The sequence below is a fragment of the Sinocyclocheilus grahami genome, unplaced genomic scaffold, assembly GCF_001515645.1.
Source record: "Sinocyclocheilus grahami isolate Dianchi unplaced genomic scaffold, SAMN03320097.WGS_v1.1 scaffold60.1, whole genome shotgun sequence".
Taxonomy (NCBI): domain Eukaryota; kingdom Metazoa; phylum Chordata; class Actinopteri; order Cypriniformes; family Cyprinidae; genus Sinocyclocheilus; species Sinocyclocheilus grahami.
In genome coordinates, this window is record NW_015505239.1 from 1440421 (window position 1) to 1457841 (window position 17421).

The 17421-nt window shown below is 35.7% G+C and overlaps 1 protein-coding gene across 1 annotated transcript in view; it reads right to left on the reverse strand.

Annotated features, from left to right (window-relative positions):
* The window catches only part of LOC107584470 (FERM domain-containing protein 4B-like), a 36964-nt gene extending 21305 nt beyond the window's left edge, over window positions 1-15659 (reverse strand). The window contains exons 1-7 of the mRNA XM_016271105.1: window positions 15498-15659; window positions 10125-10190; window positions 9941-10035; window positions 9369-9461; window positions 9026-9110; window positions 7457-7513; window positions 7002-7024 (exon numbers count right to left, since the gene is read on the reverse strand). Of these exons, the coding sequence (XP_016126591.1) occupies window positions 7002-7024; window positions 7457-7513; window positions 9026-9110; window positions 9369-9461; window positions 9941-10035; window positions 10125-10190; window positions 15498-15659 (581 nt within the window). The remainder of the gene's footprint in view (window positions 1-7001; window positions 7025-7456; window positions 7514-9025; window positions 9111-9368; window positions 9462-9940; window positions 10036-10124; window positions 10191-15497) is intronic.
* Window positions 15660-17421: the final 1762 nt, after the last annotated feature.

Genomic DNA, 17421 nt, shown 5'->3' on the forward strand with positions numbered 1-17421 from the left:
TCTTAAACATATTTTCCAAAACACAACCTTTAAATACCACATCAGTATGACAAAGACATTAGCATTAGAAGCTAATACACTGTCAGATTAAAAAAAAGATTATTAACAGTCAAGCACAGTTACTTAAAACACTGAAATAACAGATATTTTTTAATTAACAAATTGTTTCATTTTGATTCAATGTTTTTTAATATCTCCTTGAAACTTTACATATTTTCAAAATGATGTAGCAAACCTAGGCTAAAAGAATATAATGTGTTCTTATATAAATTCTAATGCAGGGGTCTCCCTGAAGGGATAAAATAGTCTCAAGGGCTATTTGTTTGATATACTCCAATACATACATGCATACATACATATATATATATATTTTTTTTTCTCTCTCTCTAATATCTTGAATTTTATGCAAAAATGCATTTTATTTTTCCCTAAATTCTGTTTTCCATTTGATTTCTTATGGATTCCGTGTTTTATGATTCAGTACAAATTTATCATAACAAAATGGTGTCTAGTGAAATGAATTAATAAAACTTTAACAATTTAATTCATCTTTTAAAATGTAATCAAATGAAAATCAATTTACAACAAAACATTGCTTTTTTTTTTTAATCAGACATGATGTTGCACAACAGAACTGTATAAATTAATAATAATAAAAAATAACTTGGTTGTATGATATTCCTTAAAAATAATAATATTATCATTACTTTGAGAATTGCATTGTAGTATACAGTAGTAATATATTCAGTCATATAATTTCAAGTTAAACCAGACTTTTATTTTGACGGTTTGTTGTGAAGGTCTTTCAGTTATAGTTTTTGTTTCAGTGTGTATTTGACGGTATTTTTTCCCAAACGAAACTGCATAAAGCTGGTGAAGTGACTCTCAGAGCAGCTCTGAAGATGAAGTGCATGTGTTCATGTCCTCATATAGTGAGACGCAGACGCTGAAAACACCGCGAGTCACGTGTGTTTGAGTTTGTGTATCAGATTAAACTACTCCACGCATTCACACAGAACATGCAGACTTATTAGCGACTGGTTGTTGTAACATTTATTTCTGTTGTGTGATAGGATGTTAGATTAATCCATATTGAGTAAAATTGTCCAGAGCGTATCATCATTATTAGCATAAATTTGATCATAATCTCGATATGATATCATTTATCGCTCAACGCTAATTTAGGCTATTTATAGAACGTGCTTGGCGGGCGACTCAGAGACTCCATGTGGGCTACCAGGTGCCCATGGGCACCACGTTGGTGACCACTGGTCTAATGTATAAATGTGATTTAAGAGATAACAATGTTTGTTTGAAGAGAGCAGATATCATTCTTTTGAAACAAAACTCTCAGGTGACAAGTGATGACACTGATAGACCGATGTTTGAATATTTTCTTCTAAGAGCTTCGTGATGTTTGTAAAGCACAGTCAGCACACTGGTTTTTATCTTTTATCATTCTGCTTCAAAATTCCTTTTTAGACAAATGGGCTCCCACCTCAACTCTTACACTTAAAACCAATCAGTGTTTAAATTACATATTGTGAGATGTGCATTTTTTTCAATTCTGCAACTACGAAAATCTTGGCTTGACTTTTTATAGTCACTCAGAGCCTATATATAAAGATTAGATGTAAAACTGAACTTTCCCATGTAAGGTTACAAATTCAAGCTGAAGTTAGGGATGATGTAGTACTTGAGCTAATAGCATCTTATCTCAGTGGAGAGATTATGATATACTTCAATGTCAAAGTTTGTGACCTGAATATACAGGTAGAGCAAAGTGCTATTCAATTACAAAACATGTTAAAAGTAATAGTTCTTAATATTTGTAATACTAAGTAATGCTCTTTCAAAGCTGTATGATTTCTTTCTTCTGTGGAATAAAAGCATGCAATTGCATTGACAAACTCCATCTAGTGCATTATTAAACTTTTCTTCTTAGGTGTTGCATGGACAAAAGGAAGACGTACAGGTTTGAAATGGCATGAGGGTGAGTACACAATGACAGAATTTTAATTTTTTTGCGTCAACTATCCCTTCAAGAGTTAGGAGGCCACACATCGAACTACAATAAAACTACACAAAAAAACTGGCACCATCATGATGGACCAAAAGACACAACACCTGAATTCATAAAACAGGACAGCAGTGTTATTGAAAACCCTCATGTCATGGACTTCCAGACATCTGATCTGCTCTAGCAAGCTTTGATCTGATCTTTTCCAAAACTGTCTTGAGGGTGCAGTGGGCATTATTGCTTTTACAGGAAGCAATTACTCAAAACAAAATGCAAGAACTGATCTAATTTAGCAAAACAATGTAAAACCATAACAATGGATTCAGAATACTTAGAAAATGAATTGAAAACAAAAGGAAACAAGTTACAGAACTGATAACATGTAAAACCTTTCTAACCCTGCTTATCAGCCCATTAATACCTTGCTTGACAAAGCACCACTATATTCCCTGGCGCATTTCCCTTTCCAAGCCAGTTGGTTCTGTAGTTCAGCAATTTACGATAAGTTTGAAGGTATAAATCTAGCAGGCTGGGTTGATGATGTGGTAAAACACAGTAAGCTGGTGCCCTGAGACCGCAATGCCTTGTCAGCAATCTGGAATTCATTATGCTGTCTGTACTATCAAACAGTTGGCAAGGAAGGGCGGGCAAATGCTTAACCCAGCACAAGCAACGCATGGAGGAGTTAGAACCATGTGTCAGCTTTTTCAAGAATACAGCTACCCTCATTGCAAGGAAATCAGTGGGAAATGGGTCATTTGAAGTCGACGTCCTTGAACCAAAGGCAACTTTTGCTTAGAATACATGTTCAACAAGATCAAGTATTATCATAATAGTATTTAATAAAGTCCTCGCTGTTTATTTTAAAAGTGGAATCAATTCCTGAACTTTCTATATTCTCTCTATAGGACTAGGACATATGGAGGGTGATCTTCTAGGAGAACTCTCGCTTGGTTGTAGAGGTCTGCATTCCCGCGGCTTTTTTGCGCCGTGGGATTAAATTCCCGAATAAAACGCGGTAGCGGTCGGTAACTCTGGTGTAATTTGAACGGGAGCGGGCGGTCTAATAATATCCCGTTCCCGACGTCCATTTAGAACAGCATATCTGCGCTTTATTCTTATTGACCACCGGTACAGCTTGCGCTCAGGACTGTTATGCACGCGCCGCACGCATGCTTTAAACGTCACGCGTTTCATTTGCGTGGTCTGTGCGCAGCATGTGCATAACGATGCTCAGAGCAGGCTGTACCTGGGGTAAATATACGGCCCTCAGACAGAACAGGCAGGTTGTCGATGAGTGACAGCAGAATAACGAGCAAAGTGTGGATGCGCATGTCCTTGAAGGACGTTCAACTCGGTTTTGTTTATATTTTGCTTAGCCTATCATTTTAAATGAAAGATGTCGTAATTATTTATTTTTCTCTGTAACACTTTTCCTACTGTGTTAACAGAAAAATGTCAAACTAATTTAGTGTTTTGACAAGACGAATAGGCTATTTTTGTACAACCTACTTTTTTTTTTCTCTCTGCGTCACTTTTTCCCTATTGTGTTGTCAATGTTAAACGAATTGTATCCTGACAAGACGAATAAAAATAAGAAATACAATTTTGTACATTTTTATTTTCCTACTGTGCTGCAAAAAATATTAAACAAATTTTGTGTCTTAAGATAATTCATATAAATTCAAGTCAAAGTCAATAAATTCAAGACTCTTGACAAGACGAATAAAATAACATACAATTTTGTGCAGACTACACTTTTATTTGTCAGCCTCTCTCTCTTTCTGTCAGTAGCGGAAATTTAAATGTGAGATTCTAGAAACGAGATCTAAATTTAGCGGGAACGGTCAGGTCAGAAAGAAAATTATTCTAAGCTTCTAAGCGGACAGCGGGTGAACAAAGAGTGAATATATAGCGGGAGCGGGTGGGTGCGGAATAGAACCTTGCGGGAGCGGGACTAAAAAAAACAGTCCCGCGCAGACCTCTACTTGGTTGCTCCTGACATAAACTGCAGACAGATGACATCAGCATCCTGCATGACGCCCTATCGTCTGCCAACGGGAGATGTCTCCACTCCCTCTCCTCTAACATCTACGCAGTCTTAACAGTGGAGAGGAGGAGGAGGACATTTATAGAGAGGTGTGGGTCTTCTAACGTCCTACATAAACTTAAAGCCCTGGGCCTCCTCCCTCAGGCTTTATGAGATCTGGGAGCCTTCATCCACATGGAAATAACAGAAACCAGAGGAAGAGAAGGTCTGAAGGCTTGCTGTATCCTAAGCCCACTTAAACTATAAAAGGACGCTATCAGTAATGATACGCTGCCTTCTACCAGAACTGCTCGACTGCACTGCATAATTATTTGCCAGCAAAGAGTAAAGCGAATATCAGCTATAAAATTGCACTCGCATGACCCACCAATCTTTAACCAAAAACTAAAAAAACTAGGCATTCACTACAGTTTCAAAAGTATGGGTTCAGTAACATTTTTTAAATGTTTTTGAAAAGTCTCACCAAGGCAATTTATTTGATCAAAAAATACATTAAAAACAATAATACTGTGTCAAATATCATTACAATTTAAAATGTTCTATTTTAATACACAGTGTTTCCCATACATTGATATGTTTGTGGCGGCCCGCCACAGTATCAACACTGACCACTACAAATAGATTTTCCAAATGGCTTTGACTTGGAATAAACATGAGCACTGCACGTTTCAAAATCAAAATGCCGCATGTGTGTTTTTATATAAATGTATCAGGGAACCGATTGTCTTCAGTACAATTTTGATGTCATTTTCATTTAATCTTTCCTATAATGCCTGATAAGGTAGCGTTTATGAGAACAGCGCTGCTTTGATTACAGCCGTTACCGGGGAAACCGCCATTTCTGCCACTCCAAAAGTGCCTCCTGCTGGCAGAGAATGAATTTGCACTTTCAATAAGCCCGTCTGCTGTTTTATATTTACATTTTATAAATATACATATATATTTCCCCCAGGGGAAGTACCGGCACACATAGAGTGTAAGTCTATGGGAAACACTGATATATTTTAAAATATAATTTATTACTGTGATGGCAAAGCTGATTTTTTTTTTTATCAGCCATTACTCCAGTCTTCAATGTCACATGATCCATCAGAAAAATCTAATCTGAATCTCTAATCTAAAATGCAAAAACATCACAATTTTTTTCCAGGCTTCTTTGATGAATAGAAAGTTCAAAAGAACAGAATTAATTTGAAATAGAAATCTTTTGGAATATTAAAATAGTCAGCTTTTTTCAATTTAATTAGCATTATTTCTTAGAAATGAAAAAAAAAACGGACCCAAAATCTCTGACTCAAACAGTGGAACAGCGAACGGTGCTGTACGATATTTAGCATATTCTCTCTCTTTATATGCATTTATTATATCGTTATTGAAATATAATTTATTTAAAACACACACACAATGAAATGTACATCTGTAACTCATTGTCATATAATCAACCATGCACATCATGTGAGATCAACACGATTCCACGGAAAAAAGAGCTGCACCAGTGTGCCACTTCCTGTTGTAGTACCAGACATACAGTAGATGTAAAAGGCCAGAGTGAAAGTAGCCCAATATGCCACCTGTGTACTCTAACCTTCCATTTTTTCACAAAACCCTTTCAATACGTCCCTTTTGACAAAAACAAATCAACACAGAAAGAAAACAAAGCTTGTCGAGCCATTTTACACGGTCTTTAACAAGTTCCCCACTGCTAAACAAAAGCAGTCGTTGTTGCAAGGTAAACATTTTCAGAGTAAAAGGGACTGTTAACACACATCTCTGTTCCCAATAGTGGACAAGCTTTGTTTTCCAATAATGAACTGCAAGGCTATTGAGAAAGAGTGACCAACACATGCTGAACCTTTCTGAGCAATTCTCCCTTATATTTGTTTTTGTGTTAACATATAGCTTTATCCCTATGCATCCCATTCACTGCCTCAAGATCAGTCCATGTTAACAGAGAAGGCAAAGAATTCCATTACTTAAAATAACTAATCATTCGGAGTAAACCTCCTGAAAATTTATGAACGGAGAACTAGGAACTAGGTAATATACCTACTGGTAAGATGACGGTGATGTGCTTAGAAAGTGGGCAACATTTATAAACAACGAAAATCTCTAAGCTGAATTATGCTCTGTCTAACACAAAATGCACATGCCAAGAGTCCTTTTTAAGGTTTAAGTCCAGAAACATCCAAGGCAAGGACATATACATCAGATATATTTACTGCCAGTTCTACTCACTTATTAAATGGTTCCTTTGGAAATGATCAACTAGGGCTGGATTCACAACAAAACACTGAGCCACACAGTCTAAACATTAACTTAAAATGCTTGCTTTTAGATGGCTCTAACACACAAACACATAATTCCACCACCAAGCCGGATGGACACTAATTTTAGCAATAAAAATAAAAACCCAGAACATGACATTTAACTAAGCATTCTGAAACAATGTTGTAATGTATGGTGCAATTTTTAATCAAATACACTTCAGAGGCAAACCTGAATGCACCAATTTGTTTTCTTTGTCCTGCCCCAGACATATGATCCAAAGCTCACATCATCTTAGAGCACGTTTCATTACAAGATGAAGAAGAAAAAAAAACATACTCAAAGGAAATAAAGTAGAAAAAAATTTAAGTGCATACAGTGATCCTATCAATCAATTCTCTCAAGCTTACAAACAAGTGTCATGGCAGGTGTATGTTACATTACGCTTGACAACCAGAACATTCCCCCCGATTTATAAATAAATTTTTACCAGCGTTTTTGCCCTAATTTTGAACAATATCTATTAATCATTCAGAGCCAAACAAACTTTTAAAAATTTACTAAATAGTGCATGTATTTATACATTTAGAATAATCTTTATTTCAGGGGTCGATTACCCCGATCCAATGCAATCTTCCAACCAAGATGTGTTAAGATTTCTCTTACCTTGTGTAGTCTCCGCATGCCTCCTAATGAAAAGAGACATAATGCTTGTGTTGATGAATCATTCAGACTGAACTTTTATACATGCTTGAGTCTTGAGTCAATGCGGTAAGAAGCTTAACTCCAGAGTGGGCTTACTACAAGACCACACGTCTCTAAACTTTGCATTAGACATTTGCCAGTTAATGAAAAGTTGATCATTACATTTAAGTGGCATCCTAAGCATTCAATGCACAAACACAAACATACAGAGGGGACGTTGCTACAGTTCAGCGAAAAGATAAATGCAAATTCTTGCGTAAAAACAGGACGTACAGTGGTAGCGCGCATGTAACAGTTAGTTGTAACCGGTTAAGTTGTAAAGCAGCTTAAAAACAGTTCGGATACAAATTGCGTATGAAAATGACTCGCAGCGAGTCTGTCAAAACTAAACCAGAGCATTAAAAATTCTCACTCACCTGAACAGTGTATGCGGCTAACTTAAAAACGATCTCACTCTCCACTTCAATGTTTTCCTGTAAGTAAAAAAAGAAAAAAAGAAAAAAGGAAGCAGTTAAAACTATCGCTTTACTCGTTCGGCTTTCGGTAGACACCGAATCGAACTATTTATCCCACCAACCGTTTCCACACAGCACAGGTTCCACTGTGGACGACACCATCTTTGTAAACAGACAGGGTGTTTTTTTTTTAAACAACAATATTCACTTTATCTACCTCTCACGCAATGCATCATTACCCGACTAACAGATTATTACAATAACACAATAATCTAGCATTTTAAACAATAAAAGTCACTAATATATTCGGAATGACTGCAAGAAATAACTTGGACCACCCCAAGATGACATGGTACAGTCTGGGAGCAGGTTCAGCGCTCATGTTTCAACATGCATCAAAAGAACTTAACTCTGGTGTCTCACGAAAGCAAATAATGATAAAAACAAACGTTATCACTTTGAATAAATTGTTTTCACCACACGGTCGAGCCGGGGTAATTTCAAATAAATAACAATAGAAGTTTGTGGCTGTAGTACGACAGTTACAAAAGCAGATATTGAATCAGTCAACATGGGGTCGCTGTACAGCAGCGGGTAAAATCCCTCAACCACTCAATCACGCCATATGCAGCGCCCCGTGAGGACTCGGATCACACCATTCTACCGTACAAAGACAAATGGCTGATTACTATTAGCAATCTTGCAAAGATTTACTTGTATTTAAAGCTAATTATATTACTTTAACAATACATTTATTTATAAATATGATTAGCTTTAAATAGAAAGTAAACAGCTGCAAAATGGACAATACTGTATGTGTATTTTTCAATATAACAATTCAGCGCTACTCAACTGGCTCAAGGGCCATACTGTATGTATATATATATATATATATACACATACACATTTATTATTGGGTTTAACAGTTAAATTTTTAAACATTTGAAGCATTAAGCTTTATATTACAGCAAAATGCAAATGCAAAATACTAAATAAAATGCTAAATAAAATTACATACAAAAACTTTGAAATGGCTCGAGTAACAAATTATTAGTATTTCCCACCTTTTTTGCTACAGTGGAAAGCATTAAAAAGCAGTAGCTACAAGATTTCGAAATTGTGTGATTTACAATAGATGAACTTTTCCACAACATTCTAATTTATTGAGATGCACCTGTACTGTATTTAGACACAAAATGAGAAAATCTGTCAGAGTGAGTTAAATTCATACTTCTTTTCTTTCTTTATTAAATGTGTTAGGCTGAATTAGATTTGGTGGTTCAATAATAGCTTTTATAGTTGAAAGAGGCTAGAGAGGAGCCAGCCAACCCAACAGCATCCTGCTGTGTCAGGGCTGTCATCTGTAAATGCCTGTAATCAAAAAGAACTTAATGCAAGCCACCTGCCAAGCTCTTTAAAGCATCACCAAAAAAACAGTTAAATTGACAATTGTGGTAGAAAACAACACTGCAATACATTATTATACAGTATTAGTTGTTTTGATCTGTGACATGATTTTAATACACTTACATTGTAGACAGATATCTTAGCATTCCGGAAAAACAGTTCAACGGTGGTAGCATCTTTCAGATATGCAACACTCTCAATGTAAAACCTACAAAAACACGACAACAATCAGTGCAGAACATAAATGTACTCCTATAATTAACTGAAACTAACAAACATTGCATATGAAGAGAAAAGAGATATGAATGAGTAGATACTATTGTCAATCCCAATGCCAAATCTTCTCTCCTCTTGGTCTAAAAGCATATCTTGCATTTGCATGTTGAAGTCGCATCAGCATGTCTGTGCAGCTGGCTCCCCCTATTGGATAGCCATCGAACATGCAAATGAGTAAATCTGAACTAACCTGACTTGGAATTTGAGCTCAAGAGGTCCACACTTTTTGGAAAAGTCATGGTCCAGCACCCTGCGATCCAGTTGAAGCCAGTTCGTCTGCCCCCTGATGAACGGCAATAAGTTTAATGGAATACTTTCACATAAGAAACACGTATCTGCTATAATAATGCCTTTTAAAGATTTGTAAGAACTACATTTAACCTCACATGTTGTGTATGATCCTGTATGTGCTTTGTCTGAAAGAATGAATGAATGAATGATCAAAGGATCTTAGCACTGGCAAGAATCCAAAGTAAGCAGTAAGTATTTAAGAATTACGTCTAAAGCCCTAACTAAACCTTTTGTTCAAAAGCATGCAATTTGATAAAGACGTATAGTAGTTCAGTAGAAGTTTAGTTCTTATTTGAGGTTGTCTGGCTAATGATTACATACTATAAATTAATATAATTAAAGATCTACCCAGGAGCGTCTTGGTATTAAGTGGCGAAATAGTGCTTAATAAGCAATAAGCAAGATTTTTTAAAAATTCATAACTATTTCTATACTTTCTATGCAATGACAACAAACACTTCACCAACTTACTTCTCATTAATGAAGGAGATTCCAAAGTATTCTTTCTCCTTTAGGTTAAAATGCGATGAAACCAGATCCAGGAGATCCCGCGACAACAGTTTTGGCTGTTTTCGAGAAAACAGGTGTTATTCATTTTTACTCCATACAGTATCTGTCAGTCGGTCAATGAGTTAGTGTGGTGAGTTAGCTTTACCTGGACTAGCAGTTCTAGCTGCCTGTCATCTAGCAGAAGCACCTGACACAGCCGGCCCTCTGCCATCTGTCAAAGTCAAACAAACATCCAGTTAGTCTTAAAATATTCAATATTTGTATTTAACTAATTCATAAAAACATGGTAATGAACCACCATATATTGTTTAAAAGTTTGGGATTTTAAATTCATACTTTTATCACCACGGATGCATTAATTTGTAAATCAAAAGTGACATTTTGTAATGTTACAAAATATTTTAATTTTAAATGAACAGCACAACTGTTTTCATCATTATTAATAAGAAATGTTTCTTTAGCACCACATCAGAAATTAGAATGATTTCTGAAAGATCATATGACTCAAGACTGGAATAATGGTTCCTGAAAATTCAGCTTTGCCATCATAGGAATAAATTACATTTTTATAATTAATATATTATATAGTTTATATTATATATATTTTATAAAATATATTTATTTTATATATTAAAAAAATAAATTCTGCATAATTGGTGGGCATACGAGACTTTCAAAAACATAAAAAAATCATACCAACCCCAAACTTTTAAACAGTAGTGTATTTAACTTTTTTTTTACCCTGTATGTGTGTGTGTGTGTGTGTGTGTAATATTTTGAACATACTCCTACATGACCTCTAATAACAGATTTAAACATCATCATAACCTACTGCTTTACTTATAAACACTATCCTAATGATGTGAGGAGAGTGTGCCCTCTGATACTGGGTTAATAAATTGGATTGTTTTTCCCACTGGGAAGACTGATCTCTGTGTAGAGTCAGCTGGATTTAGATGTGATCTTAGCAGCCTCTTAGCAGGGTGACTTTAGGAGCATTCAGCAAAGTCAGCGGAAAAACTAAATTATGAACATAATTCTTATTTTATTATTATTTACATAACCTTTATATATCCTAGATATTAATTAAATGAAATTACTAATTATGTATGAACTTATTTAGGGTGAAGCATTTGATTTAGAATGGGAGAGAGAGAGTGTGAGTGAGTGAGAGAGAGAGACTAAAAAAATTTGAACTGATGTAAACCTGAACTTGTAAGGACAAATTGTTCTCTTCACCATGTCTGGTACAACTAGGGTGAAGCATTTGATTTAGAATGGGAGAGAGAGAGTGTGAGTGAGTGAGAGAGAGAGACTCATTTGAAGAAAAATTTGAGAAAAATTTGAACTGATGTAAACCTGAACTTGTAAGGACAAATTGTTCTCTTCACCATGTCTGGTACAATGCTTATATTTATTTTTTGCGGTTTACATCATGTTTCCTTACACAATGGCTGCGCAGCTGCATCTGAAAGCCCTTTATATACTGAGCCTTAATAGAATTCAATATAATCGGAGAGAATCATAGTCATGCGAAATTCCAAACTGCAAATCTTTTTACTGTTCAAAGCTGCCCCTGATAAGCTTTATCATGATAATATAACCATAATTATGTATAATCAATCCACTCTCATCTTATTTTTAATACTGCATTAAATCAATTGCAAAATTATTAATACACACAATTAACTTTTCTCCTTCATGCATTAAAATGGTGATAAGCTTGAGGATTCAACATGGAGCGTGTGTGAATTCTGCTTAATTAATGAGAACCAAACTCTCTCTCTTCATGAGATCCACCAGAGTACATGTACTGATAACAGTTGATTAAATAACCAAAAATAGCCACTTGCATGTGAATTCACCAACTTTCTTGAGACTCATATTTTTTTATAATATAATATAATATAATATAATTTTAGATTGTATTAATACTTAGTACGGTATTTCTTCAAGAGTAAACATTTCTTAAATGTAACTGTGATCAAATAAGAGTTATACTAAGCTTACTACTGAATAAGAGAGAAAAATGTGAGGGCCAGTCACTATAAAAAACAAGGACCTGCATTTAAGCTGTCTTAATGGAGAGAATTATTGGTGTTGTTAATTACACAGGCTCCATTGTCTAAGCTTGGATTAGTCACTATAGAAACCCTTTTACAGGACTATAACCCAGCCCAATGAATGTTTAAACTAAAACCATGCTTTAATAAAACTTTTTATGAAACATGACATAGAACATGCATACTAATAACAATACATCTTCTTGGTGTTTTTTTTTTTTTTTTTTTACAATTTATTTCAAATGTGCAAAGTTGTGTTTTGCTTAGCTTAATGTTGAGTTTAATATTTACATTTGGATTAGTTTAATACCATATCAGTCAATAACGATTACCATACATTAGGAAAATCTGTTCCACCAGCAATGCAGCGAGCCTCACTGGCTTTGAGTTGAACTTTATCTTGCCAAAAACAATGCTCTTGAAAGTGCTTTACACTAGACTCAGCATCAGCATTATTTAAGCCTAATGCAGCATCACTTCCCTGCCCCCTAAGACGTTCTTGCCACCCCCCACTAAAAAGCCCTCCACTTATCCCTGAAAAAACACCCACTTATGTATTTTCTACTTGTCCAGTATAGATTTACTCATGCAGGGATCTCACTTGTTTTGTGTATTGTCAGACTATACGCTCATCTCTGAGTGGCTGTTATATCCGTCTGCTAACTCATGTTACAGATCAATGCAGACAAAGAAGTTAGTATAGAGTTTGGGATCTATAATGAATATTTAAACTTATGATTTTATACTTTAATATCTGAAGACAATGGAAGCATAATGGATTTGTGTTTGTGTGTGAACTAAGCCTATATATGTTGTGCCTGTGGGGGAAGGGAATAAGTGACCATGCAAAACGAGAGGGTCATGTGACGTATAATGCTCTTGACATATGGGTCATTCTCCCTGAATTATATTCTGAGTTCAAACAAAGCCCCATACTCCCTCTCCAAAAACACACACACACATGCTTGTGGACACAGTTACCACTAGCGCTAATTAAAAATAGTATTAAACCATTAGTAGTACCACTAGCTCCAAACTTGTCTTAGTTTCAGTCATGCTTTATCTGTGACCAGAAGACCTTTAACCTCAATGTGCGAGTGTGATTTTCAAGTCCAATCTTACACAAACAATACCGTCTCAGGGTGATTCACAAGAAAAACAAAAGGATGAAATGACTCAGACCTTCCAGTCTTAAAACTACGTCAAAATCTTAAAAGAAAAAAAACATCTGGAGAGAAGATCTGTCTGGATGTATAAATATCACTCAACTGTGGAGTGACTCCCAATAAAGTTGATTAAAGAAACATAAATAAAATTGGAAATTACATTTCTAGTTAAATTTTGATCAGTTTCTCTCACGCATCATATGGGCTCAGACCATGATCATTAACAAACTTGGAATAGTATGGACCTCTTTTATGGTTTCATATTGTGCTTTTGGGGCATTTGTGACGCTTCACAGCCCACAGTATGGTATCCATTCACTTTCACCATATAAAAAAGAGCTGCCAGTTGAGCAATTGAATCCAATGATCAATCTGAAGTGATTAAATGAGTCCATAAGCCAAACAGTAAATACAACGTCCTAACAAATGAGGTTTTGCTAGATTTGTTTTTACTACTATTAGTGTTCAGTATATTGTGCTATAGAAACATCACCTGAGAGTCTGTGCACTTGACAGTCAGTTTGCTCTTGCTAAACTGCTATGTGACAGTATGGGTGCATTGCATTTTAAGGGTGCACTGAAATACCAATCAGCTTGCTTTGCATGTTTAGCCTAAATAAAGAATATGGCATGCAGTGTCCCCCACAAAAGTAGTATTTTAATGTACATTTTACTAATTTATTAATAATCACAATTACAAAATCAATGAACGATTCTAATTATTGTTGTAACTGGGCAGCTTTAATTTATTTTCTAAATATAGAACCCCTAAGAAAGAATGATTACAACATTTTCCGGTGAAGCCCCTCTTTTACTGACCATTTGTTAACAAAGAAAAACAAACATCCATATTTACTCCCTATTCATGGAAAGTACTACAAGCTGACACATTTTTCACAGTGTCTACATGGTCAATAAACATATGTCTTCACCGAGTTTGAAAAAAAAGTGGTTCCACAAAGACTTTAGACACTTTCTCCAAATGTTTTACATACAACTCACATACAACTTTAAAATATAGAAAAGCTCATGATTGTTTACTAGTTCAGATTTCTGTGAGGACAACAAGCATTTGTTCATCTTGACTTCTGAAGAAACCAGATCAATGTTTAACATCATATATTATATATTAGATGCCATGAATTACTGAATCCAGGACTCCAGTTTAAGGTTATTAGAACAGCATTCCTTAGAAACAATGCCATCAGACAGACCACAGCACAACAATAAGAGGAGAAACAGTGACGCTTACACGCATGAAAAGTAAATGAACTGAGCAGATAGTGCTATGACGACATCCAAAAGAACAAATTACATTCATATTTTGACTTAATAGAATTACTCTCAATAAAACTCAAATCAAGTTTTGTCAGACACCTACTGGAGTAGTTCTGTCATCAGTTACACACCCTCATATTGTTCCAAACCCATATCCCTTTCTATCTTCCATGATGCAAAAAAAAGTAGTTTTACATATGTTGAAAGTGAATGGTGACAGCAGCTGTCAAGTAACAGTTTAATTGAATAATAAATCCATTTTAGTTTGTTTTCTCACGTAAGCTATCACATGGCTTCACAAGACTTGGAATAATTCATATGACTACTTTTATGAGACTTTTTTTTCATTGTTTAGCTAGACTCTAGAAAATCCCTGGTCTCCATCCACAAGCTACTACATTTCGCTGAATTCATCCTTTTATGTTCCACAGAAGAAAGAAAATCATACAGGACCAACATGAGCGTGAGTAGCCTAAATGACGACACACCTTTTAATTTAGATTTACACTATTGCTCAAAAGAATGGGGTCAGTATGAGTTTTTTTTTTTAATGAAAGAAATGTTCACCAAGGCTGCATTTATTTGGTCAAAAATACAGTAATTTTAGTACAATTTAAAATAACTGTTTTCTATTTTAATATATTTTTAAATGAAATGTATTTCTGTAATGGCAAAGCTGAATTTTCAGCAGCCATTACTGCAGTCTTTAGTGTCACATTATTCTTCAGAAATCATTCTAAAATGCTGATTTGGGGCTCAAGAAACAGCTCTTATCAATGTTAAAAACAGTTGTGCTGTGCTTAATATTTTAGTGGAAAATGACATGCATTTTTTCAGGATTCATATGTAAACAAATTTTTAAACAGAAATAATTTGCAACATTATACATTACCTTTAATGTCAATTTTGATCCGTTTAATGCATCCTTGACGACTAAATATATTGAATAATATATACGACCCCAAAACTTTGAATAGTAGCGTACATGACATACATATAGACATCTCATACCTGGTAGACATCTCCCAGATGACACCATGTCTGCAGGAACCTCCTACAGGGTACAAGCCCATCACTGTAGCATCTCCTCAGCACCTGTTCAGCCACAGTCCACACTAACTGACTTCCAGAGGCCAGCAGATCCTCTATGCCACAAAATAATCCCAGCGCCATCCCTGTTTGTCTGGCACACTAAGAAGCTGTGTGCTCCCTCTGAGGCTGATGTAAACTAACTGGAGCCTGGAAGAGCCAGGGTCGGAATGCCACTGGCTGGGTTTGAGGTTCTGTATGTAGGCTTCTGTCCAAGACTTTCCCCCTTGGAAGAGCGCACAGCGAGAGGGCAGGCCACAAACAATCCACACTCAGAGACAAGCCTATAGACATACTCAGTGATGCACACACTCATATACAAAAGAATGTGAGCAGTGCAGACTCACATACACACACATATTTACGCAAATTGTACACAATGACCGTCCCAGCCGTGCCAGTCCCTTCTCATAAACAAAAGTTGTGGTTTCTCTGTGCTTTTCACAAGTGTATGTCTTTTGTGACCAATGTTTTACAGACACTTATATAAGACCAATCAATGAGAATGTTTTGTTAGTCATAGCGATTAAAATAAAGACACACAACTTTATATCTATGGCTCTTATTAAGAAGGCAAGGGTTACTAGCTGCTTCCGTATGAAATTGTGTCTGTTAAGGGCGTAGTTTCCGCCAGACGCCACACTTCTCCACCCGACATATTCCATAAAGGAAAAACACGCAATATAGGAGGCTGATGTGTTATGATGACTAACGCCCAAACTCTACAGCAAATTATAGAGGAAATTTAATGGTCTTCATTGGACAAAATGGAATAAAATAGGTCATTTTCCATCCTCTCAGTGAACCCCTCAACTAAATCTTTCATCCATTTGACCTCTAGGTTTCCACAGCATCATTTCCTGTTCCAAATTTGTTTAGATTACATTCAATATGTCAGATGTACAGGTTGTAGCAATCCAAAAGGATGTTTTTCTTTCTCCTCCTGCTGTCTGTGTACGAGTTTGGGGTCTTGCATTACACATCTTGGGGTAGAGTTCAGACATAAAGGTCATTCTGAGAGGGAATCGTACAAATCGAGGAGGAACATGCACACACAGCTGTCATATTTGGCCGACGTTTCTACAGATGTTGATATGTCTCTGTATGTTTGTAAGATTTAAATCTTCTAAAACATAAAGAATGTACTAGAAATAAAGGGATGTGATGCAAACAGACTCTTAAGAGAAAAATAGCTAGAAATAAATCAAACACTTAAATAGGATTTAACTTGCTAAAATAGCTTATTGCAGGAGGTAAACAGAATCTTAAAATGATGCAAACAAAGTCCATAGAGAGAATGGAGAAACACAAGAAGTAAAAAAGTCAGTTAAGTGGTAGCTCCACAGTTAAAAACTACTAAGAAAATGGGCCAATCAATACAGACTGTATGCATCTATAAAAAAGAACTAGGAAGACTGCACTTTTGTGACAACACAATAAGTGATGTGATAAATTATTGTAGTTATGCACACAGACATATGTGCATATAGTATATTTAAAGCTGCAGTCTGTAACTTTTTTTGGTTAAAAAAGATCCGAAATCAATATTTGAGCAAGTACATAACCAGCCAGTGTTCGAAACTATCGCCTTACTTAAGCACGATTCACAACGGTAAGCTTATAATAATGTTTTCTAATTTAAATGGTACGGGTAGGTTTTTGCGGGAAAATCAAGCATGCCACTGCGTCATTACGTCACTTCTGTAAACATAAAGAAGTTGTCCTGGCTACTAGGGTTGTGATGGTGAGGAAATTTTCCCACCGGTTAATCGACGTGTGACAACACCGGTAATACCGGTATCACCGTGGGGGCGGGGCATTCCCTCTTTTCCTCGCTTTCCTTCGC